We start from the raw sequence: 26,623 nt of genomic DNA, 5'->3' as shown, positions 1-26,623 counted from the left end.
AGAAGTCCTCCTGAAACAACGCGAGAGTAACAACGCGAGATTAGAGCACGGCGCTCCGGCGTGATTTTAGTGACAGCAGCCTCTAGGTGACGCTGCGTGCAAAGATACAACTTTGTCCTTCGTGTGTATTTGGATGATTTAAGGTGATTAAGACCTTATTGGATGGAGTTTGCGGTTAAATAATGATAACAAGAACCGGAGTTTTATATGAAATATGAAAGCTAACGGTCAGTAAAGGAAACAGCACGTGTGCACACACACGCGCCTATGACACGCACGCACACACATGTGACACGCACGCAGGCCCACACGCCAAAAGCAAATGGTGAAGCTGTTGAAGCTCTATGGCTTTCAAACTGCAGTCGCAGTATCAAAGATACCTCGCATGTAAATGATATGATATTGTAAATAAAACTATCACTAACTTTCAAAGATGTCAGAGGTCTAATGTATGATAGTTTTACAGTGGTATGTCACACATCTGTTTCATTATTATTCAAACAGGTCTACATATTGTTACTCTGGATACTGTTAACAAATATGAATATGATCCTGCTATAAGCGTAAGCTTCTGTGATAGAAGCGTATGCTTCTATCATAAAGAGGCCAATATTGTTTCCCTATGTTGGGGTTGGGGTTCGTATTTTGCTGTCTCAATATGATACAAAAAAGAAGTTATTTGTAGCCATTAATTTACAAAATATTCTGTGTGGACCTCAAGCTCAAAGTGATTTTCCTATCTGGTCCTCTTGCTATTGAGTTTGAATAGCTCTATATCATCATTTACAGATTTATCACTCATTAACCCATTTCAATAAGAAATAAGACTGCTGCTCTTAACCAACTTTCCAAAAGGCGACCACATACACACAACACAGCTCTCTCTACCAAGTGCTATGTTCGGTCCCAGACAGCATGCAGGGGGAATTGGCTGGATCTGTCTGTAATCTTGGGGCCCACCCGTGCATGGCATCAGTTTTGTGTGAGTGGCTGGTGAGATAGAGGAACATATGACGCTGTGGTTCTCTTCACTTCCTGTAAAATTATGCTCAACAGAAACAGCTACATGTGAAACACAGACAAAACCACAGACGCTCTTTCAGAAGAGTGAGAAAATGGATGACTTCTTAGCCACCCCATGAAGAGTTTTCCCCCACTGTATGAGATGGCTCAGTAGGTAAGCGTTATCAGTTTCTTGCTTATTTAGCTGTATTTTGTCTGCGTATTATCTTGCACTTTTTCCCTTCCACAGCCGTAATTAACAGGGCCTGGTCTGTCTTTGACAACTGTGGTGCTCTCTTAAAAGATAACAGCTACTGTACTAGTATTTCTACAAGCTACTATTGCAGCTGGTTGGACTACAGCAGTCCTGCACGGTTCACAGAGAAAATGTATTGCTGAGCCAGAATATCCTAAATGTCAAAAATACTCGTCAGGCTTTACATTTCACTGTATTTTGTGTTGACAGCTCACATCATTTTGGAGTACAATCTGGTGATGGGCTACACCTCACTAACTTTCTTTTGTTTAGGCCTGTAAAAGTTTTGAGGTTAAAATGTCAGCAGTGTTTGGGAAATACAAACTTATTCCAGACTTTATCAGTGACCTTTTTAAATTTGAGTCAGTCACTTTTATCAAACTGAGAAGCTAATAGTTTACAGCTCATATAGACTTTCTTCATATGTAACATTTGAGCTATCATACTGCACCAGCAACACCTAAAAATCCTACATTTTAGCTACTCAAAACATCAATAAATTGGATGATTCCAACCCAACTGTTTTAATGCTATATATTTAATTGTTAGAAATAGTTATAATCAGTCTCCTGATACTCTGTCATTGTAGGGTTAAGGCTGCATAACAGCTAGAGGAGCTGCCATGGACGCCCCGGCTCTCAGTGGAACACAGCCCTCCCCAGTGAAAGACTTTGACCAAATAGTGGAGATCAGAGCGGCGAAACGTGAACACTTACGAGGACGTAACAACGTGACTTTATGCCGGAGCCCTTCGAGAGAACTTGACATAAGACTGATAAAGAACGGACAGAAGGAAAAGAGGCATCAGGAGTTTCTGAAGAGGAGATCAGTGAGCCCAGAGCCATGTGCCTCCAAGTCTACAAACCGTTCTGCAAAGACATTTTCAATGAAATATTACAGTTCAAGCAGCAAATCTAAGACACTGCATACAAATAGACAAAATAGTCTCCCTGCTAATGAGCAACCAGTGATCATTTTAACACCACACAGCAGCGTAACTGATAATCCAAGCACCACCAACAAATGGGTAAAAGATCCTTTCAGATGACCTTGACAGTAATATCAACTCATCAATTTTTTGTTGTTTCATAAGTCAACTGGAAACCATACCTGCATCTTTTCTCCTCTCATTTCCTCAGGCTTCATTATGGTCAGAACAGATATCGCTGATGAGGCAAGACAAAGGTCATGCAAGGAAGCAAGCATCTACCGCCACACCAGTGATAATGGAATCAAACCAGCATCGAACGACAACCATACATAAAAGAGACAGTAGTTTTAATGGTAAAATTACTGCCAGTTGTGCAACATTTTAACAGGATCAAATAATGCTTGATCTTTCATCATAAAAAGCCTTTTTCTATCTCTCTCTTTTCCTCTCACAGTTCAAAAGACAAACATCAAAACATTCATTCAGACAGAAAAGATTCACCAAAGATCATCCATGAAAACTGAAAATATTCCTCAAAAAAAGATACTAAGAGAGACCAGTGTGCAGACAGAGTGAGTTTAATTGAAATCTTCTTGCAACCTATTCATCTCTAACTTAGTATGAGAAGTGGCTGTGACCAATGTTTTGTATTTTTCCCTAATAAGATATTTTCTTCCATTCAGGTTGGGCCTTGTTACTGTCAAGGAATCAGTAAGTTTCTGCTCTTTTCATGGTAGACATTAGATTACAAGGCTCAGGGGCAGGTAGAGGTCACAGGTTAGCTTTAGGGTCGGGTTCGGTCCCCACAGTCTAATCCCTATTTCTGTAATCTAATGCCAATTTTGTTACCAAAGGCTTTTTTTTTTTTTTTTTTTTAATTAAAAATTGCGAAGTTAAACTGTTTTCAATGTCTCTTATCTCTCTCATTATAGGATGTTCAGAGGTTGGCTGACTACTTGCAGGTAAACTAAACATCCAAGTCCATCCTGAGCTGTGACTTGTTATTCATTTAAAGCAAAACTATGTTTTTGAAGGAAAAAGTAAGACATTGTCCATTTAATAAATGAAAAGAAACATTTATTTGCCATAAAATTCCCTTACCCTCAAGTTTTCACAATCAGACATACTCATTTGTGACCAGCAACTGATGGAAACTAATTTTAGGAAACTTTAGCTCTACTTGGCTGGCTAAAGGTTAGCCAATGTTTGCAAACTTCAGCAAGATTTTGTTGTGTAACCATAGACTGTATATAAAAGATTGACCCTCCTAAAACTTTTCTTTACTTGTACTGTTACACTACATTTTAAATGTTCAACGATCCCTGATAAAGTAGATACAGTGGCTGTTACACTGTCTAAGGCTAATTGGTTTTGCATTAACAGCAGGTAGCATGTGGTGGCAAATGTCACATCATCATAACTTTAAATAGAACGAATGTTGTTAAGCAAAGGTAAAAAAAAAAAATTAAAATTAAAAAAAAAAAAGTTACTTAAGAACCCGATAACTTATTTAATAGAATAATTTATTTTAAACGTCAGGTAACAAGTTAAACCGAACATTTGTTTGTTGTTGTAACTACTTGTTTTCTATTAGGAGGCCTTGTGGAGGGAGGAGGCAGTGAAGAAGAAGCTGGCGGCCCTTCAACAGAGCACGACAAACCTCCTGAACTCCTCAAACAAAATATGGACGGTGAGACTCTCTGTCAAGTGTTTTACAGTTTCCAAAGACTGATATATCTCTTTCTATAAGGGTCACTGTGGATATTGCTCTGAACATTTCTTTGTCACAGTTGTGTAGCATGCAGTGTGTGACTGCTGTTGCCACAGGAAAGCCTATGCAGGCTGTGGTTTGGAGCTACCTGCTTCCGCTCTAGTCCACACTGCATAGGACGAGCACAAGCTGTTGTTCTTACACAGGAAGGGCGGGCCAGTCAGTTAGTTTATTTGAGGTGCTGTGAATCCTCATTAGCTCTCTTTTGGCAACTCTGGCTGTAATGAATGAAACACAATTATTGGTGTTTCCTATTTTTGTTTTAATATTTTTAATTTGGTTTTAACAATTCAGGATCGAGAATTTATTTACTTAAAATAATTTAAGCTTTCCATCTGTGAAAGTTGTTTCTCACTGAGGCACATTAAAACGAGGTAACTTGTGTCCTTTTACACACTTAAAACAGTAGTGTTGCGGCACATGCAGATATTGTTATCTTTCTTCAGGCTCACTGATTCTGCAAGTTCTCTTTGTGCACCTGTGACTGAAGACTGTGAAACAGCCTGCTGTCACAGATTTTTGCACATGAACCATTTATTTTACATCAGCAGATTACAGCATGATAGTCATTCATTTCCTCTCCAACCCACACAGTCTCACTGCAGTGAAGACCTGCTGAGAAACCAGATCAAGGCTCTGGAAGCGCAGCTGCAAGTCTGTGTGCAGGTAAGAAGAAGCTAGTTCAACTACTGAGTGTTTATTATATTTTCTTTGTAACATGTCAAATATTTATTCCTTCCTAAAACAAGACCTGCTCTACGCTGCTCTGACATAACTCTGTTAGTGCAGCGTCTACAGAGTGGTTTGCATCTCACCCCACAAGCATTTGTAGGTCAAAGTCAGCAGTGTTGTGTCCCTACAGAAGTTTCCAAAAGATGGTATGAAGAAAGTGGTGCTGCAGATGGAGAAGCAGAGAATGGTGTATGAGGAGAAGGCCGTGGTTGCCCTGCAGAAGGCCACACAGCAGAAAACTGAGGCGCTCAGCAAGGCTGACACACTGCAGGTCACCTGACATCTAAAAGTCCAAACACATTCTTTTTTTATATATATATATATATTAGACTACAGAGAAATACATAAATGTCACTGAGTTTTTTGGTTTGTTACAGTGTAATTATACAGTTGATTTCTGAAGACATGTTTTCACCATCAGGAAGCCCTAACTACAGCAAAGATGGAGGCCCTGAGGTGGCAGAGCCTTTATGAGGAGCTGAAGCGGAACTCTGAACAGCTCAGAGAAAAACAACACCTCAGTAATGAACAACTGCAACAGCTGCAAAACCAAGTGGAGGTAAGGTATACTGTGGCAATGTGCCTGATCAGAACTTTGAATGTAAATGGTTGTAAAAAAAACATGTGTCTCGTGCAGTTGTCCAGAGCCAGAGAGGACGAGCTGAGGGAGGAAGTGATGTCACTAAAGCAAGAAAAGCAGTACAATATTTGCCTGCTGGAAGAGGAAAACCAGACTTTAAGGGAAGAAATCCAGCACCTTACAGGCAAGACGTTTGAGTCATGTTTTGTTAAGGGTCAATGTGAAGCCATTATTGGCATTTACATGGGAGTAATTCTCCAACTAAACCCCGAGTTGTAGCATTTAAAAAAACTTCAAATTCAACATAGCTTATGTATTTAAAATGCTTTGGTTTCTCAGATGGCTGCAATGAGAGTCAGGACGTCATGATGCAGGAATGTTTTACATCAGAGGAAGCAGAGCCACAACTGACTGTGAGGAAAGACACTCTTATGGAGGAGCAGCTCCGACACACTCAGGAGAAACTCCAGCTCAAAGAGCGAGAGGTAAAGTGAGGATATCACATAAACTGCCACACAAGTAACATTACAGTTAAGTGTATCACAAAATAAAATATTCATAAGTCTAGTAGCTGAGGTAAGAAAAAAAAACATCCCCTCCTTTACAGCTTTTGCAAATGTGCCGAGGCAGATGGATAATGTCCTTAAAGGAAATATTATTCAAAATGGTTCAATGTGCACATGACGATCATGGCTCATTTTAGAGAGATCCAATTCTATATTGAGGTTAACTTGTTAACCACTTGTTTGTTTTTTCAAATTGAATTGCAAATATGTTTCAAATATGTATCAAACCTGTTTTAAAAATATTCTCAGGATGCAAATTATTATGTAAGCTCTTATATCACGAAAACATTGTGTAGATAAAAACATGTGACACCTCAAGCTTTAAATCAAATCTTTTTAAATGCGTCTCTAAAGATTATCTGCATGATCTTGTTCCATATGGTGTGTGTGTGTGTGTGTGTGTGTGTGTGTGTGTGTGTGTGTGTGTGTGTGTGTGTGTGTGCGTGCGTGTGTGTGCGTGTGTGTGTGCGTGTGTGTGTGTGTCCCCGTGCGCTCGTGCAGTGTGAGGAGCTGCAGATGGAGCTGCATGTTATCGAGCAGGAGTGTCAGTCCAGCCAGGCCCGGCTGTCGCAGTGCAGAGACGAACTCCGGCAACTCAGCCACCGCCGCAGGAAACCAGTGAGTAGTGTGTGTGTGTGTGTGTGTGTGTGTGTGTGTGTGTGTGTGTGTGTGTGTGTGTGTGTGTGTGTGTGTGTGTGTGTGTGTGCATTTAAGGGAATTTGAGACTCAATGCCCTTGCAGTACTCAAAAGCTCAGGTTTGCCCTCACAATGACAGCCAGCAATTATGACCTGTTTCACACTTTCTGCACCAATATGATTTTTTGCTGCAGTGACCTCCTTGCTGCAAAACCAGAAATAAAGTGATAACTCTATTTTCTATGTACATCATCTATGTAACTTTGATGTTTCTGTCCTTTCTGTTTAGACACAGTTCGTGTCCTGGTGGAGGGTGTGTGTGTTCTTCCTTCTACTGCTCGCTGTAGCAGGGGTTGCCATGTTGTGGTTGTGGCATCCCCCCTTCAGGGAGCAAGTTGAAGACCTGTACTCAGACATAGAGACACGTATCGAAGACTATCTCATGGAAATGCGGTCGCCTCAACACTCGGGCTGTTTTAGACCGATATGATATTGTCACTGCTCAGGAATATTGTTGTTGTTATAGATTGTAGTATTTTATATGTTTTCATATTTGGAACTCAAAGTGTCATGTGAGATAAAGTTGTGTTGATCTGTGGAGGATGAACTGTACATGTACATGCTTGTTTGTAATGTTTGCAAGCTGTTTGCCGCTCACAGTGACAAACATTAATGTCATTTTAAGAAATTGTGAGTCTAAATATCAGAATAATAGAAAAATAGGAAGTGTCTTTTGTACTGTAAACGGATTACTTGGTCAGCAGCACCACCTTGACTCATTAAAAAACAATATATTTTGATTGATGGGTTTGTTTATTTGGGTGCCCTGCATGATGTGGTGCACTAGACATCAACAATGACCCAGTCAGCCACATGAAAATCACAATATACAGGTCCACAAATTAAAAAACAAAACATGTCAGAAGAAATGCCTTTTTATAATAGGTGCAGTGTTCTCTGTCCTCGCTGCCATGCATTTTCTATAACCTAAAAGAACAAAACAAGCCAGCTGTTGCTATGGTGGGATTACATCACTGCTATGGGGTGTTGGGGGAGTTGTTTTAGATTCAGAGACACACAATAAAAGAGTTGTATACATCAAATTAAATAAGTTGAGTGTGAAAATATACTGTGACTAACAGATTTTACTGTTTGTCAAGTTAAAAAAAAAAAAAAGAAAAAAAAAGAAAATTTTAGTGAGACCATAGATTGAAATTAAACATAATCTCACAACATTGATTTAATTGATTGAATAACTGATCAAAGTCTAGATTTAATGCTGCTTTTTTTTAAGAATGATCACACTAAAGTAGGTGGTAAATACCTTTGACATATCTTGTGAATATGAATTGTCTCATCTTCACAACAGTATCATTTATTTTTTATTTTGATCTTCATCATCCGCTGACTGATATTTATTTTCTTAGGGGTAACAAGCTCATATTCTCCTCAGCTGTTGTTGAAAGCAACAGTACATTTACTAAAGTGCTGTACTAAAGTGTAATTTGAAGGTACTTGAGAATATATATTCCTACTACATTTCAGAGGGAAATGTTTTACTCCAGTACATTTATTTTGACAGTTTACTGGTTAGTTTTTAGATTCAGATTTGATATAAAACAAATTATATTATCACTGCATTACTGTTTTCAGTTGGTCCAAAACAAGAATTTGACAGAAAAATCACTATTTTACTTCCAAATACAAATAAAACTGTCATAAGTGTTAAAGATTTTCAATGCAAATATCACATGCATCGCATTACAACAGAGAACCATCAGTTGAGGCCGCAACTTTAATCGGTATTGTCTCATTGATGTGGTATGATAGCACTGTGTGGTAACTACCAGCTACACAAATGTTCATGAAAGTGTCATGGCACATGGCAGCATCTATTGTGTGATTACACTCAAACTTAGAGACAAAACACACTCAAAGCTGAACTGTTGGATGGAGTCATTGTTCGTTATAACTGTTCCAGATGAAGCTCCATTCTCACCAGGCACTGACACAGCACATCCACCACACACATCTGCAGCCCCTGTCTTTCACCCACATTTACCTGCATGTTCCCCCAAATACACCACTGGCCATTGAAGAGATGGATCTTCGCTGGCCTGAGGTCAGTCTGCCGGTGACAGTCTCACAGAAGGTAGGAGTGTGGTTAAAAGTTTCTGTAACATATTTCACAAGGTGAGAAACGGGATCTTACCAAACTGTCGTTTACTTACAGAACAATACTTGTCTGCACGATGAGGACTGCAGAGCTGCTGTTTGTGCTGGGGCTGTGTGTGCTGAGCGTCACATCGTCCCTGAAGATCTGTGCTTTTAATGTTCAGAGCTTTGGTGAATCAAAGGCAAATAACAAGAAGGTTATGGGGATTCTACGAAAGGTACTCTACTGTATGTTTATAACAACAACTGGAACAACATGTTACACTGAACTGGACAGCTGATGGAGCTTTTTTCCTTTTTGCTCCCAAGATTCTTTCTAGATGTGACTTGTGTCTCATTCAGGAGGTCCGAGACACTAAAGGAGAAGTAATACCAACTTTGGTTGAGGATCTTAACAGGTAACTGCTTTATAAAGTCTGTCAAAAATTTAAAAAAAAAACATCTACTAAACAACAGCTTGAACATAATGTCACTCATGTTGCTGTCAGCAGATTTGACAAATCCAACTCCTATTCTTATGTGGAAAGTGAAAGGCTGGGGAGGAACACCTACAAGGAGCAGTACGTCTACATTTTCAGGTAACCCATGCTGATCAGCCAACATGACTTGTTTCTGTAAATGGACAACATGTCCAAGTCCCTCTTCTCTGTCATTATCTGCAGGAACAACGTGCTGAAGGTCAAAGAGCACTATCAGTGTCCTAAACTAGAAGGAGCGGGAGCCAATAAAACAGATGTTTTCTCCAGAGAGCCGTTTATCATCCGCTTCATCTCCCCTACGACATGTAAGGATACATGGAAAGACTTCTTTGGATTTAAACGATTGTACAGAAGTATACATCAGTATCCCCGCTATGACGCATCTATGTGACGGTCTAAGTAGTAGTCAGACGTGAGATTTACAAAGCTGTCTGGTCCTTGACTATCTTAAGTGGCACCAATCTGCCAAAAAGTCTAGAAAACGTTAGACTTTCTTTAAAATAAAAAAAAATAAACATGGTTGACAGTGTAACCACATAGAACCACTCAGTGCTGCTTATTCCAGCAGAAAACGTTTGCCATCTGTTCAAATTCATGGAAGAGTGTCCCAATACATACAGTAGTAAATCTGAACGAGTGCTGTAAAACAGGTTTCTGTAGCCTCTTAAAACTCTTCTCATTACTCGCTCCACAGCACTGTTGACAAATCACAACTTGCGTGCCATGTTCTCCTTTTCTGTTGTCATTTGGAGACACTAGTCAGCAGGTGTCACTGACTGTTACCATGGAAACATAAGTCTTCAAGAGCTGTGTGTTGGGGTGGCTAACTTTTTAGACCCAAAATAAATCAGCATTTATTTATTTATGAAACTTTCTCACTTTCATTAATCTAAGTGAAAAGCTGAGACTGAGCCAACACTGGAGGTGAACGTAACAGGTGAATCCCATCTCAGCCTGTTAAGTAAAAAAATATGACAAACAATAAACAATAACTCTGGCCTATATGCCCATGCTAAGGGAAAGTGATGATCAGATAAAAAGGGTAAATCAAGTGTAAAGTTCAAAGTGAAAGAAACTTCACAAAAAACTTTGGTTGGATTCGGAGGCATGAAAGAGAAACCTGAACCTGTTTCAACTATCAGAAGCCTTAGTAACAGTAGAAAAATATGTACACTGAAAAGAATAATCTCTTTTCTCTTTGTTCTACATCACTAATTAATAAAATATGTTCAATCTGGCATTAGATTTGGGAGTGGAATAAAACATTCAAGATGTGTCATGACGGTCATCGTGTTTGTTTTCAGTGGTGAAGGATTTTGTCCTGATTGGGCAGCACACCTGTCCAAAAAATGCCATGAAGGAGATTGATGAACTGTACACGGTCTTCAAAGGGATTTACAAGAAGTGGAAGACTGATGTAAGTTATACCACATCATTGTCATCAAGTTTTTTTTTTCTACTCATTTTGCACTTTTCTATTGTTATCTTGATCAGAGTTCCTCAGTTTAGATTCATGTTGTTTTTTCTTTATGATTTATGAGTAGTAACTTCAAGCTTTTGAACATCCTTTTTTGCTTCCTTTCATTCACTCCAGAATGTGATGATCTTGGGTGACCTGAACGCCGGCTGCAGCTACGTCACGGTCAAGGGCTGGAGAGCCGTACGTTTGAGGAGTGACCCCAAATTTCGCTGGCTAATTGGAGATGAGCAGGACACCACAGTGCGGGAGAAGACACACTGTGCCTACGACAGGTCAGCAGCTGCTGAAAACTGAGCGAGTCAACAGCTGTTTTGAATTCTCACGTATTTTATAATGACAACGCATTTTGCACGTTATATTATCACTCTCTAGGTGCTTTGAAGACACTGATCATGTAAGAAGATTTTATGTCCTACAATGATGTGTTCACATTTTCAAACAGGATCATTGTGCATGGACGGGAGATTATTTCCGGAATAGTTCCCGGTTCAGCTCAACCATTCAACTTTAAAGAGAATTTCCATCTCACTGAGGCACAGGTAAACCTGACAAAGAAACACACCTCCTCAGGTTTATACTCAACATAACACTAATTCTGTTCCTTTGATGACTTTAGGCTCTCGAAGTGAGTGATCATTTTCCTGTAGAAGTTGACCTGAAGCCCAACCACCGCTACCTCCTCCGCAATGAGCTGTAGACCCCTCAGCATGTTCATCAACTAACCTTTTTACTCAAAACTGTACTTTTACTTGATTTTTATGACTAAATTTAATGATAGTTCTTTTATAATGACTTAAACTCATGATCAAAGTGGCACTGCACTCCTCTCAGTAATATAAGACACCAATAAACCTGAGCTGTTTCAGCATGAAGGAGCTGCAAGTCTGACTGCTGGAGTTTACATTGTGCGTCTGACACCAAAACCACATCAAACATGACATAATTTTATGAGCTCAAGAAGTTCTGTTTCTACAGCAACACAAAACACAAAACATTACTTTTGTGATTTTACTTCTTTGAAAAACTAGAGAACTTGTCTTACGCTTTCATCTTTTTATGGTGGGTTTATATGATGTAGATATTAGTAGTCATACTTAATGTTTTAGTTTGAATATGTGATTGTCTGTTTGACAGGAAGCCACTTGCAGCAGCAGCAACAGATGAAAGTCACTTCGTGTTCTCTTCCTTATTGAAAGAGGAGCTTATCTGCAGCAATGCATTCATTTCTCTCTTGATATAATGCCTAATATAAATTATTGAGTTGTCTATTTGCAAAGATGGAAAGTTTTTCTGATATCTTTACTGATGCATTTCCAGGTAAGAAACATTTTTTGGTGTTTTGGTATTTATTTATTTTTTTTTTAATCTTTTTACATAAAGATAATTTACAGTTGATGGTGTTGTTACAGAGACATCTGTTCCATCATTCCCTGAAGGAGATTTGGACTTCGTGAATTTGAATTTCGATGAAAAGTGTGAGGTAGACGAGACAAAAAACTCAACAACAAAGAAAGACGAGGCTCTGCTCCAGGAAGCAACTGGTGAGACTGCTGTGTTGTTTGGCACCGAAGCTAAATATGTGCTGTACACGGCTGAAGACGTTCATGAAGAGCAGACCGATGATAGAAGTGATGAGGAGGATTTTAAAATTGTAGGGGTCATGGACAAAACACAAGAGGAGGATTGCATAAACTCAGGTGGAGATTCTGAAGAGGAAGGTTGTGTCTCAGGAGAAGCTGATGAGGATGAGGACGAGGATGTGGGAACAGCAGAGAAACCAGGGGATTTGTTCACGTCAGTTCTCTGCAGCAATGAGTTCCCTGATGGACAACCTCTGGCCTCGCAGGGCGCTGAAAACCCTCAAGTTAGAAACAAGGAGCAAAGTGAGGGTGAGCGCGATGAGGAGGTGGCCTATTTTGAAAGAGTCCCTGGACGTGGCAATGAGATGGTGACACAAGGTGCTGGGACTGAAGAGGACGAGCAAGAGAGGGAAGAAGAAAAGCAAGAGGACTCATCTGATCCCGAGTGTGAGGGCATGAAAACCGAACAAGAGGAAAACGTTCTCACCCTGTGTTCGGACCAGGAGGTTGAAAATCCTTACGGGGATGATCCTGAGAAAGCCAGTTCGGAGTTTCCATGCATATCTCTGCAAAATCTGCAGGTTCTCACTTCTGAAGATGATAGTGAAGAGTATGAAGAGAAGATGAAGGATTTCTCAGGGGAGGAGCACCAAGAGGCAGGCGAGCACTTTGCAGATTATCCCTCAGACTTCTCTTCATGTGAATATGTAGAAGATGGACTGAGAACTCAAGGCAGTAACTCGGATGCCTCGCCTTGTACATCTGAATGCAGTTCATATGCACAGCAGAGTACCTGTCTGGAAAGAGCTGTGACAGATATAACATGGTTGGGCAGCGCTGAGGACACCGATACAAAGGACGATGAGTGTCTGTACAGCAGAGATTTAGAGATGGATGCTGATGCACTGATGTCCTTGGATGTGGCAGCTGGAAAACAAGACAGAGGAAATCCACAGATTGTGTCCCATTTGGTGGTCAACGCAGCTGTGACGGTGCATAATGATGGGGATGAGGCAGGTGAGAGTGACTCCTACAGCTCCAGTGATGAAGAGTTTTATGTGAGGAAAAGCAATGAGGACCTCTTGGATATGTGCCCACACGACCTTGAAAACAAAAAGCAACTGGAGGACACTCAGCTTTATGGTGACAGCAGTAGCAGCTCTGATGACCATCGCATCACAAACAGAGTAGATACAGCAGATTTCCTCAGTTGGGAGTTTGATGTGTTAAAAACTGACACCCTTCAGTTCGATTACCCGTTAACCACAGACGGTAATGACAAGGCAGGCATGCCTCCTCCAGACGTGAATCAGCGTCCCGCAGAAGACATCAACAGCTACACTGTGGTGCAGAGAGAGGATCCCAAAACCACAAGCCCCTCATACCTGGGCTCCCTTGATGACAGCTTCTTTAACACTGAACTCGAGGCCTCTGAGATCACAGAGCTGGGAGAGCTGGCAGATGACGAGAACGAAGAGGAGAGGAACTGGGAACAGGAGCAGGAGAGGATCAAGGCTTTCTACGAGTTTTATGATGACAGTAATGAGGAGGATGGAAGAGAAGGTAAGTGTTAATGAGACATGTACAGTCTCTATATCTGAATCAGAATTAGATCAGTAACATCTTCAAAGAACCTGTTTTTAATTTAACAAGTCACCCGTTTCCATTTGTGCATGTTTTTAGGGAGGCAGATAAAGGTTCAGTTTTGTGACGATCTATTGTCTCAAGTCATTCATTACGATACTGACAGGTAAGCAGAAGTCCTTATGTGTATAAATTGTGATTTCTCTTGAACAATAAAAACAACCTGAGCAGTGACAGAGCTGACCGAAACCTGTATCTGTTTCCTCTTTTCTAAGCAGTGACAGAGATTCACTCAGCAGCTCCACAGACAGGGAGGAGGACCAGAGCTCTGCAGAAATATTTGATGTAAAAAAAAAAAAAAAAAGATCATTTGCATGTGAAGACACACGAGCACACGTTAAACAACAAACACACACACTACTTAACTACTCTGTGTGCACACAGGAACTGAAGGAACCTGATGACACCCTGCAAATGAAACCTGCTTGTGATCCCCCAAATACTCAGCCACCAGAAAATGTGCCCAACCTCAGCAACACGCAAACCTGTACAGGAAAACACAAGGTGTGTCCTCGCAGGCCTGACTGAAAATTCACTTTGTTTAAGTTTAGGTTATTTTAACCTCACTGTTCTGTCATTTGCTCCCACAGTGTCCCAACATGCTGAAGCTGATACTGAAGATAGGTCTAGTGACGATGACGGGGCTGCTGATGTTCTGGCTGACGACAGACCAAGCTGACTGGCTCAGTCAGGTTTTCTTCCTTTAGGGCTACAGCTTATTTTTTTGTTGGTCATTAAAACTTGTTTATATGCTTACACATGATCCAAAATGAAAATATTGATTTGTTAGAATGCAGTGTAAAGTCCCTGACATTCAAACTTTGGTATTTATGCAAATGTGTTGTAACCTTTGATATGCAATTGTGTGCTTAATAAAGATCTATCTTTGTTTAAAATAATGCTGCTGTATTTGGATGAATTATAGATAATTAATGCTGCAAGCACTGTAGATTGAATCATTGATGCACAAGCCTAAAACTGAGGTCTCTTGTACTGTATTTTTGATCATTTAGTAACAAGGCTGATACATAGGCCTACTGAATTATATTGTTGTTTGTGGAAAAATTAATTTCTGTTGTTTCTTCCTACTGTAACTTCTCTACCTCTCAGAGGGATATCATAGTTTTTACTCCACCGCAAGCATCTGATGATAGTTATACTTTCCAGTTCCTCTGCAAATAAATGTGTCATATATAAAACACAATAAATCTATAAGATTAAGATACATGTATATATATATATATATGTATATACATGCTGTAACAACAGCTGAAACTAGTTGACAGTAATTAAAATAGTCAGATTAGATCTACTGATTGGGTTAAAAAGTAGAATGTTGTTGTAAAATTAAATGTTGATTAAATATAAAAACATACAATAATTCATATATGTACTACATTTACTGTTTTCTTGACCGAAAATTTACTTTTAATGGAATACGTTTACTCTTATTATTATATACATTTTTTTTTTTAAACATATAAACGTCTTCAACCGCTATAAATATTATTAATGTTGTCAATAGTTTTTCTCATTAGCGTTAGTAGATATTGATATCCGCCTGCAGGTGGCGCTGCTTTGTTCCTGGGAAGTAAACAGAATACAAAGAAGATAAAGAAAGAAGAACGTGTCAAAACGGAAACGGAAACGTCGGGGAAGGAAAGTGCGCTTGTTTTGATGTTTGTCTGAAAGAACGAGGGCGGGATTAACTGTCTCTCCCAAATTCCCAGACAACCGCTCGACTCCGAGGAGCGTCGTCCGTGCAACCCGCGTGACAAAAACGAGCTCTCGTTCACCAGCGGTGGGAGGAGTTACGACTGTTTTCCTTTTATTGGCAACTGAAACCACAGCTCAACCGAAACAAGAAGAGACAAAAACAGCACGGGACAGGAGCCTAAAAGAATAAAAGAAGTTAAAATGTCGTCTCTAAGTAGTAAGTCAGCGCAGGAAATCAACGAGCTGCTCGATGAGTACGGGATAAAGCACGGACCTGTGGTCGGTGAGTGGCTGAACCGTTTACTTTGCGCCCGTTTTTATTTGAATCCCCGTTTGTCCCACTGCTAACTTCACAGGCCTCCCCCCTCCTCCTCCCCCCCCCCCCCCACCCCATGCTGAGGGGGTCACACAGTTACACCTCTCACGCGGGCTCAAAGTCTTGTGTTTTTTTTTTCTGCTCATTACTCCTCATGTGTGTGAACGCAGACTCCACCAGACGTCTGTACGAGAAGAAGCTGAGAGAGGCCATGGCGAAAGGGCAAAGAGCCAAACCGTCACCGGACAAGACCTACTACAGAGAAGAGGGTGACGACATAACCTTTAGTCTTCTGTCCACACTCGGGACAGCACTGAACACAGAAGCTTTAATTTGATAGAGGTCACACACACACACATATCTACTGCGAAGGTCCGAACAAAAATCCAGGTGTGCCGAAACTTAAATTATGACATTCCTCTCCAGGTTTAAAGGTGCAGTGCATTAAGCCCTTTAATAATAATAATAATAATAATATTATAATAGTGTTATTCATAGCCAGTAAAGGGATTTATATGCCTAAAGTATGTGTCGTTTTCCTTTAGAGGTGGGAAACCTGTGGGAAGTAAAACAAAATCAACTGCACTTATTTAGCCATTATAACACCGTTTTTATACACTACATTAGGATACATGTATGGAGGAATAAAATTGTTTAAGTATAGATGAATAAATTATAAATCTCATTTATGTAAGACTTAAGTTGGCCACTCGATTATAAATGTGCACCTGGGCTGACATTTAACATGTTTGTGTTCTTTCAGAGGATGAAGTCACCTACTGGACACCAGTAAGTGTCTCTTTACACACTCCCTCTGCACCTGGCTCTATTGTTTTACATTTCTTGCCTCCTAAATCCGAATGTGGTCAGACTGGAAGGAGGCATTCAAAGTTAAAGTTTTATCTCGTGGCTCATGTATTTTCTTTGGATAAATGAGAAAATCCAACTGCTGTTATAATTGAACTTAAACTGATGATTACATATTATCACATACGTGGATAAATACATATACGTAATTGCATATCTGTCATGAGGCGACATTACATGTTCGGCGTTGCCCAGTGCGTCACGTTTAATGTGAACAATAAATGTTTAACGTGTCTCTAGCCAAACAAAATGTTCTCTTGAATTTATATTCATCACAAAGAATGACGGTCAAATTTCCTTTCTTGCGTCAACTCGTGTTTGCTCCTCTGTGTACCATGGCCGGGTAATAAATGTACTGTGTGCACTTACCCTTTTAGTTTAAGTGGTTGGTTTCGGAGTAATTTTGTGGCCCGATTTGAACAACAACACGAGGAGGGAATCCGATGCAAGAATAAGACGTGCAAGTAAATGTAACTTAATAGCAGCAAACGTAACTATTTGGCTTTTGGGTATTCATTTTTTATATCAACACTGTTGTAATATTTCAGTACTTAACATGTCTGCTTCTAACTTTGCAGTCCCTAAGCAGTGGCTCGGGAGACAGGTCAGTTTTCTCACACGTCTCCAACTATGAGGTTCAAACATGAACTCCTTTCGTCCGGTTTTCATCCTCTTCCTGTTTCAGTTTAATCAAACAAGTGAGTACAAATCAGTGCGAGTTAGTAACTGCTGTTTGTCTCGTTTGTCTAGTGGGCCTTACATGAGGTCAAGACCGGAGTGGAATGAGAGGGAATATGAACAAGAGTAAGTTACAGTCATACTCACTGTTGTTGTTATTGTTGTTGTTGTAGTTGGTGAGGAGGATACAAAACCTTCACATTATGTACTTTTTATGTTTCTCTACAGGACTTCCTACTCAGGCTACTCGAAGTCTGTGCCTGATTACAGAGGAAAGGATCTTGTTCATGAGTAAGTGTCGCATATCCACCTCATCTATTTAGGTTCACGTTAGCAAAATTGTTTATATTACCGTTTTGATCCCTGTAGATGAGTGATGATGCAAATGTCTGTTTCAAGTATTTATTACTGTATATTGAAGACCACCATAATATAACTTCTTAACAATATTCATCTCACACACGTGTTATTTCAGATCAGACTGACTTTATTCAGAAGAATGTTGTAAATAGGGCTGCAACTAATTTTGTATTTATCAATTAAAATATTGATTATTTTTCTGTATATAAATACAAATTTGAGTATTTCCATTTCTTGCTATTTGTTATTCTGCCTTCCACTTACATTTGTTATACTTCTGTCTCAATTCAGAGACAAACATTATATTTTTCACTTCACTAAAAAGGTTTGACGGCTTAAACTTCCCATCAATACATCAGATAAAATGAACTAAAAGTTAATTCCACCTTGACCAACAACAACAGTAACATGCCTCGTACACATTAAGGCATCAGTAATAATACGAATAATCATATATTATGTAATAATACAACTGTTTACCTTTCATATTGTAGACATTTTGCTAATAACACAAGCATTCTCTCAATCAAATGGCATTTTAAATACAAAACTTTTACATACTGTAACTTCGTTTACCAAAGGATCTGAAAACTTCCTCCCACACTTATTTTATTCTATAAAATAGCTGGAAATTGTCATTTAAAAAAAAAAGAAAGAAACTCAGAAAAAGTTCCCTGCACAAGTTTCCTACAGCTTCAACACCACATAACCACATAATCACATAATAAATGTTGAATGATTTAAAACAATAATCAAATTTCATATTGGGCCATGGGAAGCAGCAATGAGGTAATGAATGATGAATCTTGCCACCTAATTTGTGCTGAATCAACACTGAGGTTGTTGGAACCGGTGGAAGCAGACGTACAAGTCAGAACAAGGTCACATTTCTATTATCCACTGTTTCTCCCGTATCTTTCTAGGCCCTACATGTACGACACGCCATCCACTTACAGGAGCTCCTATTTGCAATCAACACCCGTGAAATCAGGTCAAGATGCTCCAAAGGGTCCAAAGTCGTCTCGCCTCATCCCACTGTGGGTTCAGTTTGTGTTCTTCCTGGCTGTCGCCGCCTTCCTCTACTTAGTTTTTTGCAATATGGAGACGAATGAATCCCTCAAAGGGATAGAATGATTTTTTTTAATTCATGCTGAGGGCTGTTATATTTCATTTTGCATTTTACTCTGAGGAATGTATCTTGACTGTTGGCTTGATTTTAGACATTGCTGAAAATGTGGGTTATGCAATATTTATATGCGTTTTTTTTTTTAACTGCCGTGTATTCGGTCATGGGTATAATACATATCACGTCACGTGGCTTCAGGACAGCACCACTACTTAAACAGCAGAGGCCACTTTAACAACACACTAAATCCTTCTCTGTCTTACCTGGACAGTGGCTGTCTTTCCATCCAGACAGCTTCAGGGTGACCTGTTGACATGTTAGAAATAATCATCCGCAGCTCCCTCCAGCACAGCGCACTCTGTCACGTTTACTCCAAACAGTACACCACAGCTGCAGATAAAATATCCACAAGATTATGATGCGAGTAGTTCATGTTAGACTGTGTTTTGTCTGACACACTGAGCATCACAAAACAGGAAAAAAAAATAACAGTTTGCTCCTTTGTACTGTGGTGACTTTCAGTCACTTACTTTAGGCCACTGCAGCTCATAGTGAATCTGTCTGCATGGGAAGAGTTGGTGATGGTGTAAAATGTTTTTTTTTTATCCATATAAAGTTTGATGGACAAATTAACATCCAGACATTTCTTATAGACTATTGTCCAGATTTTTAGATGACATCAACAGAGTTTCACCAGATTTTACCAGGCTTCTAGGCTTTTATTCTTGGGACTAAAAAATACATTGAACAGAATTTGAGTCCATATCTCCAAAGAAAAAACAAGAAAACAACACCTGGACTCATGGCACAGTGTTTTCTAATTGTTCTGCATCAAAAGGTTTTTTTTAAGCATTCAAAGATGTTCCTTGTTTCTGTTGCACTGTGTAAGAAAGGTGTCCAAGTGTATATGATTGACCGTGTTCTTATGAAAATTGACCAAATCTGTGTATTTTACATAAACATGGGGCACAATAATTCTTTTTTTTTTTTCCCTTTTATCTGAAATAATTACATTACAGTATATTTGGGACATGTTTCAAACCAGCGGTAATAAGTGCCTCAATATTTTTAAAAAGGAACAATTGGGATATACTCTAACTGTTCATGTTTTTCAGCACTAAATACGTATTTGGAGAATTTTTTTCCCTGTAAAATTATAAAAACTGGCTCCAGCCAAGCTGCAATGCCATGTTTATGCTTTGTTTCAATATAATTCATTCAGATAGCGCACTTTTGTACTACATAATCCAAGCTTGTTGTGATTTGTTTTGTATTGCTGTTTCATAATTAAAAAATGAGCTCCTACATGTAAACATTTGTAATTTCAAGTAATTTATTCAGGAACAAATTCTTTTTTTTTTTCTTTTTTTATGTTAAATAATTAAGGGTATAAAAATAAATGACCCACATTCTACTTTATGTTAAAAGCTTGTTCCTGTTACTTCGTTTGATCTGATGCTAAACTAAAAGTACATGCAGTATTAGCTGTAATCTCTTCCACAAACAACTCGCTGAGCCCAGAAGCTCCAACAACAGCAGCATTTTAATCAACTACAGCTTCTATTTACGCACTTAAGTGCATCAATGTACACACTGCTAATGACATAAGATGCATAGTACCGTTAGACTTGAAATACAAAAACCTCCTCTAATCCTTTAAGGACCATTGATCTGTGTGTGAGTATATAGTTAGCTGGTGGAGATTGTTATTAGTGTTGCCTGTTAATAAAATAAAAATGTTTTTAAAATGCATTTAAACAGAGATCTGAGGAACCCGGGTCCCCCGTTTAGTTTTTAGTAGCAGTTGTTCACTCGGTACATGTCGGGTCACGGCAGTCGCCAGGTCTCAGTGGATCTCAAGTCTAGCTCGAACCATCGCTGACTCTATCATGAACTACAAACAGTTTCTACTTTTTGTCAGTCCTCTGTCGCCGTTAGCCTGCATCACACCATAATATGATTGGTTATACAGGTAACCAATCATATCTTATTTTTTCCAGTAGTAGCAACAGCCTAAAGTTTGGTGTGAAAGAATACTGCAGTGCAGTCTTAAATAGGTCTGTGGTAGCGTCAAGTAAAGACTGCCTCATCCAGACTCCGCTGAACTGGTTCTAGCTGGAGCCTTTTCCAAAGGTTGGTGGGTGACCAACAAAGCAGTTTGGTTCCGTGTTGCAGCTCCTGATGTCTGGATTCATGAAGGACACAGCGGGAGCCCTCCGACCGGCCACGCACTTGTGATTCTGCTTGAAAAGAGAAACAGAAAATACTCTTTAATTACACAAAAAATATGAATGCAGGCAGTAAAAGTAAAACATTATGGAGACTGTATTAGATGTATTAAGTCTACCATCGAGGTTATCTTGTTTAGAATTTAGAACACACGTTTTGTTTTGTTTTTAATGCTGATCAATAAAAAAAATGACTTGAATTTAGGGCTGTACCCAACTCAGAATTATGTTTGTTGAATTCAATTTGACAGTTCAAGATGAAGATTCAACTGTTCACTCCTCCTTTTTTCATATAGATTATCTGTCAACCAGAAAATTTGCAGCACGTTCTCCTTTTATCTCGGAGTTCACGGCTGCCTGCTCAACTCGAAGGATCTCGGTCGAATGGGGGTCTCGAGAGATGATTCAGGTTATTGATTTTTAGGGGGCATTCCTACGTTAATGTCAACATGAGAACAGGTTTCTTCAAAGTGATATGAATGATTGACAAAAATAAAATATATGTTTTCATAAATATTCATTCCCTTAAATAGGACAAAACGGATTCATCATAAGCGCTAATGAATTTAGAAGTCACATAACTGGTCATCATCTGTGTAGTATAGTTGATTGTAATGTAAATACACATGTATATAGTAGGTGCCAACATTTACTGAGTCAGTATCATGGCAAAGGGAATGATTACGTAAAAGCTTAAATCAAAGAATCCAGAAAATGTAGAAAATTTCCATTAACTTATTGTAAAACAAATGAAACAAGAAAACTTCCAAGGGGGTAGATTTGTTGTTTATAGGGACTGTTTGTGTGAGAATGGTGACATTCAATACCTTTAGGGATCATAGCTTGTTGATTGATAAGGCAACATAAGTGTTGTCCACACCTGTAAAGAGAAGCACACATTACTCTGGGGACAAACACACGGGATGGTTTCTCATAAAAACAAATTAAAAAAAAGTTTTTTAAATCACATCTCCATGTAAAGCTCAAAGGCTTCTGACAGATAAAGTAACTTACAGGTTCTGGTCTCTCGCTCCAGTTCAGAGGGCTTCTTCTCCTTGTTACACAGTATCTTGGCCACAGTGATTATAATGATGACAGCTATGACAAATGTCAGGCCGGACACAAGCCAGCTGATCACCATTGGACTCAGTAACGGATCTGGGTCTGGGTGAGAGGAGTAACGTTCTTTTAAAATGCATTTTTATCGATTGCTTTTTTTTTTTATGTGCTGCTGCAACCAACTGACTTGTAACTTTGTTTGGTACAAATGCAGAACTAACGAGTCACAAAGAAAAGAAAAGAAAAACCTGTCCGAAATATCTGAAGAGAATCTAACTGATGTAAAAAGCACTCGCGTTTCTGTCTCTACAGTCAATACGGCCTTACCTCTGACGGCTATAGGCAGGGGCTGGCTTTCTCTGGAGACAAAGGTACGTCCACCGAGCTGGACCCGATACAGGCAGTAATAGTAGCCCTCGTTGGAGCTCTGTGCGGCGGGAAAGGTGAAAGTGACTGCTGGAGTGAGGGCGGGCAGAGACTGCCGCACTGTGCCGTTAGAGCGGATCAGACGCAGCTGGAAAGAACCTCCAGGGTACTGCTGCGGGGTGGAGCAGGTGATGTTGAAACTGTGCCCTTTAATGACGGAACCAGCCGGGGCCTCAGTGGACGTGTTGTACCAGTGTTGGGGAGTCAGCAGTTCCACTGTCAGTCAGAAGGAACAGGAATGAAATGGGTTATCCAAGGTTAAAAAGAACAACAAAAGAAAAACAGCCCACGCCTCCGCTGAAATTATATGGATGTGGATGAGCCAAAGCAGCTATGACTCACCCACTGTGATGTTGATGGAGTTGCTGGGTGGAGAGCTGAGCAGCTGAGAGGGGAAGCCGCCCTTGATCCTGTAGCGACAATCGTAGCTGCCCTGGTGAAAAGTCTCTACGTCGGTCAGTGTGAGCTCCACTCTGGTCTGCGTCTGGTCCGCCCTCTGCGTAACCAGCGGCGTGGACACCCCGCGCTTGTACAGGTGGAAGTCGCTGAGGTGGTGACCGAGCAGAACACTGCAGCCAAAGCGAACGGTCTCCCCGGGAGAGAACACCGTGTGGGGGGACAGCAGGTTGAGGGTGGGCGTTAAAAGGGTACCTGGGAGTGAAGACAGGTTCGTCACAAAAATGTGAGGATCGGTCACACTCATCAGTTGTCATTAGATGGAGCTTGAGCCATCTATCGGTCGGAGGATAACAAACAAACTTTTTTTCAGTTTCCCAGATAATATCTGTGCATTCCAAAATATTTGTCCGGATTATAATATTTTGGATACAGGGCTGTCGCGATCAAAACAGTGATCGAAATATGACATTTCTGTTCGTTTCACACAGCTGTTTTTATTCATATGTACGGACGCAAGCCTGACTGTTGTGCAAGTTGATTGCTGTCAGCTCAAATAATCACAAATCAGGCGATTATGTAATAATTGGGACAGGCCTAGAGATATACAGTATCTAGGTGACCTGACACAGGAGTTGGAGTTTGCATGTACTATAATAAAAGACTTTTGTGTTCCAATTTATTTATTTATTTATTTTTTTTTTTACAAAGTGTCTATTTAAATGACTGCAGTATTTGTCAAACTGGCCTCTGACCGGTGCAGCCTCTTCAGATCAACATACAAGACATCCGTCAGTCAGCCACCCGGCACTGCGCCACAAGACATCGAAAGCCTCAACAGAGCGAAGTCTCACCTGAGCATTTCACGCCTGCGTCATTCTCGTGGGTGCAGCGGGAGTTGCCGTGGAGGACCGCAGCACAGCGTGTCAGACTGGACTCGTGTCCGGAGCACTGGACATGATGCAGCCAGATCTCTCCTTCGCCTGCACCAAATTCTGCACCGTGACCGGCGGTTTCAGCTAAGCCACAGCCCAGCTCCAGGCACACCACGTCCGCCTCCCGGAGATCCCAGTCATGATCGCAGACAGTCCCCCACTGCTCATGGCGGAGCACCTCAACTCTGCCCGAGCACTTGTTGTCCCCATCCACTAGTCTGATTCCACCTGTGGATCAGAGAAAATGTACTTAAAAAGACATGAAGTACAGGAAAGGCAATAATGAGGCATTAAGTTTATACCAAATCCAAGGCTTACCAAAAGCAGTAACTCCATCCCACAGGGCGCCCAACAAGCCTGTGAGGAAATGACAAAACGTGAAACTGATCAGGCGAATACAGACCTAAATCTATTCAAAAAAAAATATCAACAAGTACAGCTATTAACTCTCAGCTACTTGTTTATCATGTAAACAATGAATATCACGGTCACGTTCAGTTTGACTTAATACTGATTAAGAGAGGTGTTGATTCAACCTCACGATCAATTAGGATCTCCTCACAAAATAACACGCATCAAAGTTAACAGCACCATAAACTACAGGTTCCTCAATGGCCACAAATAACACAACTCAACAATGAACATCGAAGCCCTCATTTAATGCAAGGCTGTTTTATGTAATGTTAGCCAGGCGGGGTTTTTTTTTTCTGATGAAGAAAGTTTTATCCGACGTAAAGAGTGCCGGATGAAGCTCCGGTGATCGCCGGCTATCCAATTGCGTAACGCGACATTGAAAGAGGCCACCCGGCTGGTCCCGCCTTACGGCCAGGTGGCCGACGAGTTGAACTAACCATCGTCGGCTTACCTGTCAGCAGGATGTGGAGCAATCTCAGCATCGTTCCCCTCACCCTCCCATCAGACGGCCCGGGTGTGAAGGGAGCCCTTTGTCGGGGTGACGGCGCTCGCAGTGGCTCAAAGACATCAGCTAGCTTGCTGCTACGAGGGACTGGCTAACGGAACCAGCCGAAAACACAAGAGGAGGAAGAAGAAGAGCCGCGCACCGGGAACCGGCGGGCGCTGAAAACATCACCGGCGAGGCTGCTCGACGCGCTGGCGAACGAATCCCCTTGCGTCGAGCACAAAGTGAGGCTGTTAGTAAAAGAGTCCGGGTGGTCGGTTGCCGTCAGAGCGCCGGGCTCACGTCACCAGTCCGGTGCCGAGCTCTTCTCCCTGCGGCAGACAGAGGTCACCAGAAGCCGCAGCGCTGCATTTAAAGCTCTTAGCGCCCTCTTAACGGGGGACAGGGGCGGAGCTACAAATCCCGGGGGCCCGGGGGCCCGTACACCCGACTTATCGCGCAAGAAAACATCTCCCAAGAAATATAAATTGCATCCCTAAATATTGTCGATATTGCTTTATTGTGAACATATATTTACTAAATTCATTGCTGCTTGATTCTGCCCCCCCCCCCCCCCCACACACACACACACACCACCACCACGGCTTCAGGCCCGGATGGCATCAGCTCCAGGCTGCTCAGGGACTGTGCAGATCAGCTGTGTGAGGTGCTGCTGTACATTTTCAACCTGAGCGTCAGCCTGGAGAGAGTCCCGGTCCTCTGGGAAAAAAAAAAAAAAACTCCTGTGCGGGTCCAGTCCCAAAGACTGCACACCCCAAGGAGCTAAATCATTTCTGACCTGTAGCCTTAACCCCCCCCCACCACCTGATGAAGACGATGAGAGGATCGTTCTCAGACCCCCGGTGAGCACTTCACTGGACCCCCTGCAGTTCGCCTACAGAGCAGGCGTTGGTGTTGGAGGACGCGGTGATCTGCCTGCTGCACAGATCCCTCTCTCTCACCTGGAGAAGGCTGGCAGCAACGGTGAGGGTCATGATCTTTGACTTCTCCAGCACGTTCAACACCGTACAGCCATCACTGCTGGAGGGGTTGGGGGGGGGGGGGAGCTGGAGTCGACGGCCGTCTGACTGCACGGACCACCGACTACCTCAGCAACAGACCGCAGTATGTGAGGAAGGAGCGCTACCGCAGCTGGTTTGTTCCGACGGCCGTCAGACTTTTCAATACCGCAATAAAATAATGTTGCACTGGTCATCTTATTCCACAGCACCTGTTACTTTACAGTCATCATTCCAAACTGTCTTTATTTATATTTATTTTAAATTGTATTTGTTTTTGTGTATATAGTCTGTGTGTGTGTGTGTGTGTATTTTTTTATTCATTGCTCTTATGTTATTTTTTTTCTAAAATAATTATTTTTTTTATCTACCTCATTTCCTATTTCTCATAACTATTTGTAAATTTGTTCATATTGTGTGCATTATTTTTTTTTTGTCTTCCCTATGCTGCTGTGACGAGTAAATTCCCCCACTGTGGGATTAATAAAGTCAAATCAATCCAAATAAAACATTTAATCCGATATTTTTTATTTAAAAAATTTATTTAAAATTTGAATTTATTGAATTGTCTTGAGTTCTTATGATTTGATGTAGCCTTTTCTTTTCTTTCTTTTTTTTATTGTGGCTTCAGACAGGCAGTGTGCATCGTTTAGGTTATCACAATGTCTCATTGATTGTCTGTGATTTCCGCAGCTCTGTCTTCCTCTTGGCTTTCATCCACTCCACTCATTGTGTAATGTCTTGTTATTTAAGAACCTGTCTGTGC

At 40.8% G+C, this 26,623-nt stretch overlaps 4 protein-coding genes across 6 annotated transcripts; 3 read left to right on the top strand and 1 right to left on the bottom strand.

Annotated features, from left to right (window-relative positions):
• The first annotated feature begins 1,058 nt into the window (after positions 1-1,058).
• Positions 1,059-11,513, top strand: LOC138192886 (TRAF3-interacting JNK-activating modulator-like). The gene is made up of 22 exons (XM_069140568.1): positions 1,059-1,177; positions 1,848-2,285; positions 2,398-2,542; positions 2,644-2,761; positions 2,873-2,900; positions 3,122-3,151; positions 3,784-3,879; positions 4,555-4,626; positions 4,823-4,963; positions 5,114-5,251; positions 5,330-5,456; positions 5,612-5,757; positions 6,340-6,456; positions 6,765-6,951; positions 8,669-8,868; positions 8,960-9,048; positions 9,139-9,228; positions 9,313-9,434; positions 10,434-10,546; positions 10,724-10,881; positions 11,052-11,148; positions 11,226-11,513. Exons 2-22 carry the CDS (start codon positions 1,881-1,883, stop codon positions 11,304-11,306), a joined length of 2,700 nt encoding a protein of 899 aa, XP_068996669.1. The 5' UTR covers positions 1,059-1,177; positions 1,848-1,880; the 3' UTR covers positions 11,307-11,513.
• A 253-nt stretch (positions 11,514-11,766) lies between these two features.
• LOC138193456 (protein IWS1 homolog) lies at positions 11,767-14,732 on the top strand. Of its 2 annotated transcripts, none has more exons than XM_069141530.1 (6): positions 11,767-11,926; positions 12,019-13,752; positions 13,873-13,939; positions 14,052-14,118; positions 14,218-14,337; positions 14,424-14,732. In XM_069141530.1, exons 1-6 carry the CDS (start codon positions 11,887-11,889, stop codon positions 14,538-14,540), a joined length of 2,145 nt encoding a protein of 714 aa, XP_068997631.1. In that variant the 5' UTR covers positions 11,767-11,886; the 3' UTR covers positions 14,541-14,732. The 2 variants fall into 2 exon arrangements, with proteins under 2 accessions (XP_068997631.1, XP_068997630.1); XM_069141529.1 differs by having other exon boundaries at positions 14,049-14,118.
• Positions 14,733-15,633: 901 nt separating this feature from the next.
• Positions 15,634-20,209, top strand: LOC138193528 (emerin). Its single transcript, XM_069141654.1, has 7 exons — positions 15,634-15,832; positions 16,036-16,134; positions 16,629-16,654; positions 17,311-17,336; positions 17,483-17,536; positions 17,639-17,701; positions 18,694-20,209. Exons 1-7 carry the CDS (start codon positions 15,751-15,753, stop codon positions 18,902-18,904), a joined length of 561 nt encoding a protein of 186 aa, XP_068997755.1. The 5' UTR covers positions 15,634-15,750; the 3' UTR covers positions 18,905-20,209.
• A 212-nt stretch (positions 20,210-20,421) lies between these two features.
• On the bottom strand, positions 20,422-25,202 carry LOC138193526 (uncharacterized). Of its 2 annotated transcripts, none has more exons than XM_069141651.1 (8): positions 24,806-25,202; positions 24,259-24,297; positions 23,860-24,168; positions 22,952-23,260; positions 22,511-22,825; positions 22,139-22,288; positions 21,952-22,004; positions 20,422-21,139 (listed from the first exon to the last, which is right to left on the bottom strand). In XM_069141651.1, exons 1-7 carry the CDS (start codon positions 24,834-24,836, stop codon positions 21,961-21,963), a joined length of 1,197 nt encoding a protein of 398 aa, XP_068997752.1. In that variant the 5' UTR covers positions 24,837-25,202; the 3' UTR covers positions 20,422-21,139; positions 21,952-21,960. The 2 variants fall into 2 exon arrangements, with proteins under 2 accessions (XP_068997752.1, XP_068997753.1); XM_069141652.1 differs by having other exon boundaries at positions 20,422-21,136.
• Positions 25,203-26,623: the final 1,421 nt, after the last annotated feature.

The sequence above is a fragment of the Embiotoca jacksoni genome, unplaced genomic scaffold (assembly GCF_022577435.1).
Source record: "Embiotoca jacksoni isolate LCO1_2020_lvr unplaced genomic scaffold, fEmbJac1.0.p SCAF_9, whole genome shotgun sequence".
NCBI classification, from domain to species: Eukaryota; Metazoa; Chordata; class Actinopteri; family Embiotocidae; genus Embiotoca; species Embiotoca jacksoni.
This window is presented reverse-complemented; position numbering and strand designations above follow the sequence as displayed.

Coding starts and splice junctions, on each gene's coding strand:
- LOC138192886 (XM_069140568.1), top strand. CDS start 1,881: ATGGACGCCCCGGCTCTCAGTGGAACACAGCCCTCCCCAGTGAAAGAC. Junction 2,543..2,643: donor AAGAGACAGTAGTTTTAATG/GTAAAATTACTG, acceptor TTCCTCTCACAG/TTCAAAAGACAAACATCAAA. Junction 2,762..2,872: donor GAGACCAGTGTGCAGACAGA/GTGAGTTTAATT, acceptor TCTTCCATTCAG/GTTGGGCCTTGTTACTGTCA.
- LOC138193456 (XM_069141529.1), top strand. CDS start 11,887: ATGGAAAGTTTTTCTGATATCTTTACTGATGCATTTCCAG. Junction 11,927..12,018: donor CTTTACTGATGCATTTCCAG/GTAAGAAACATT, acceptor GTGTTGTTACAG/AGACATCTGTTCCATCATTC. Junction 13,753..13,872: donor TGAGGAGGATGGAAGAGAAG/GTAAGTGTTAAT, acceptor GCATGTTTTTAG/GGAGGCAGATAAAGGTTCAG.
- LOC138193528 (XM_069141654.1), top strand. CDS start 15,751: ATGTCGTCTCTAAGTAGTAAGTCAGCGCAGGAAATCAACGAGCTGCTC. Junction 16,655..17,310: donor AAGTCACCTACTGGACACCA/GTAAGTGTCTCT, acceptor CTAACTTTGCAG/TCCCTAAGCAGTGGCTCGGG. Junction 17,537..17,638: donor GAGAGGGAATATGAACAAGA/GTAAGTTACAGT, acceptor GTTTCTCTACAG/GACTTCCTACTCAGGCTACT.
- LOC138193526 (XM_069141651.1), bottom strand. CDS start 24,836: ATGCTGAGATTGCTCCACATCCTGCTGACAG. Junction 23,261..23,859: donor CGCAGGCGTGAAATGCTCAG/GTGAGACTTCGC, acceptor CTTCACTCCCAG/GTACCCTTTTAACGCCCACC. Junction 22,005..22,138: donor GGAGCGAGAGACCAGAACCT/GTAAGTTACTTT, acceptor TTCTCTTTACAG/GTGTGGACAACACTTATGTT.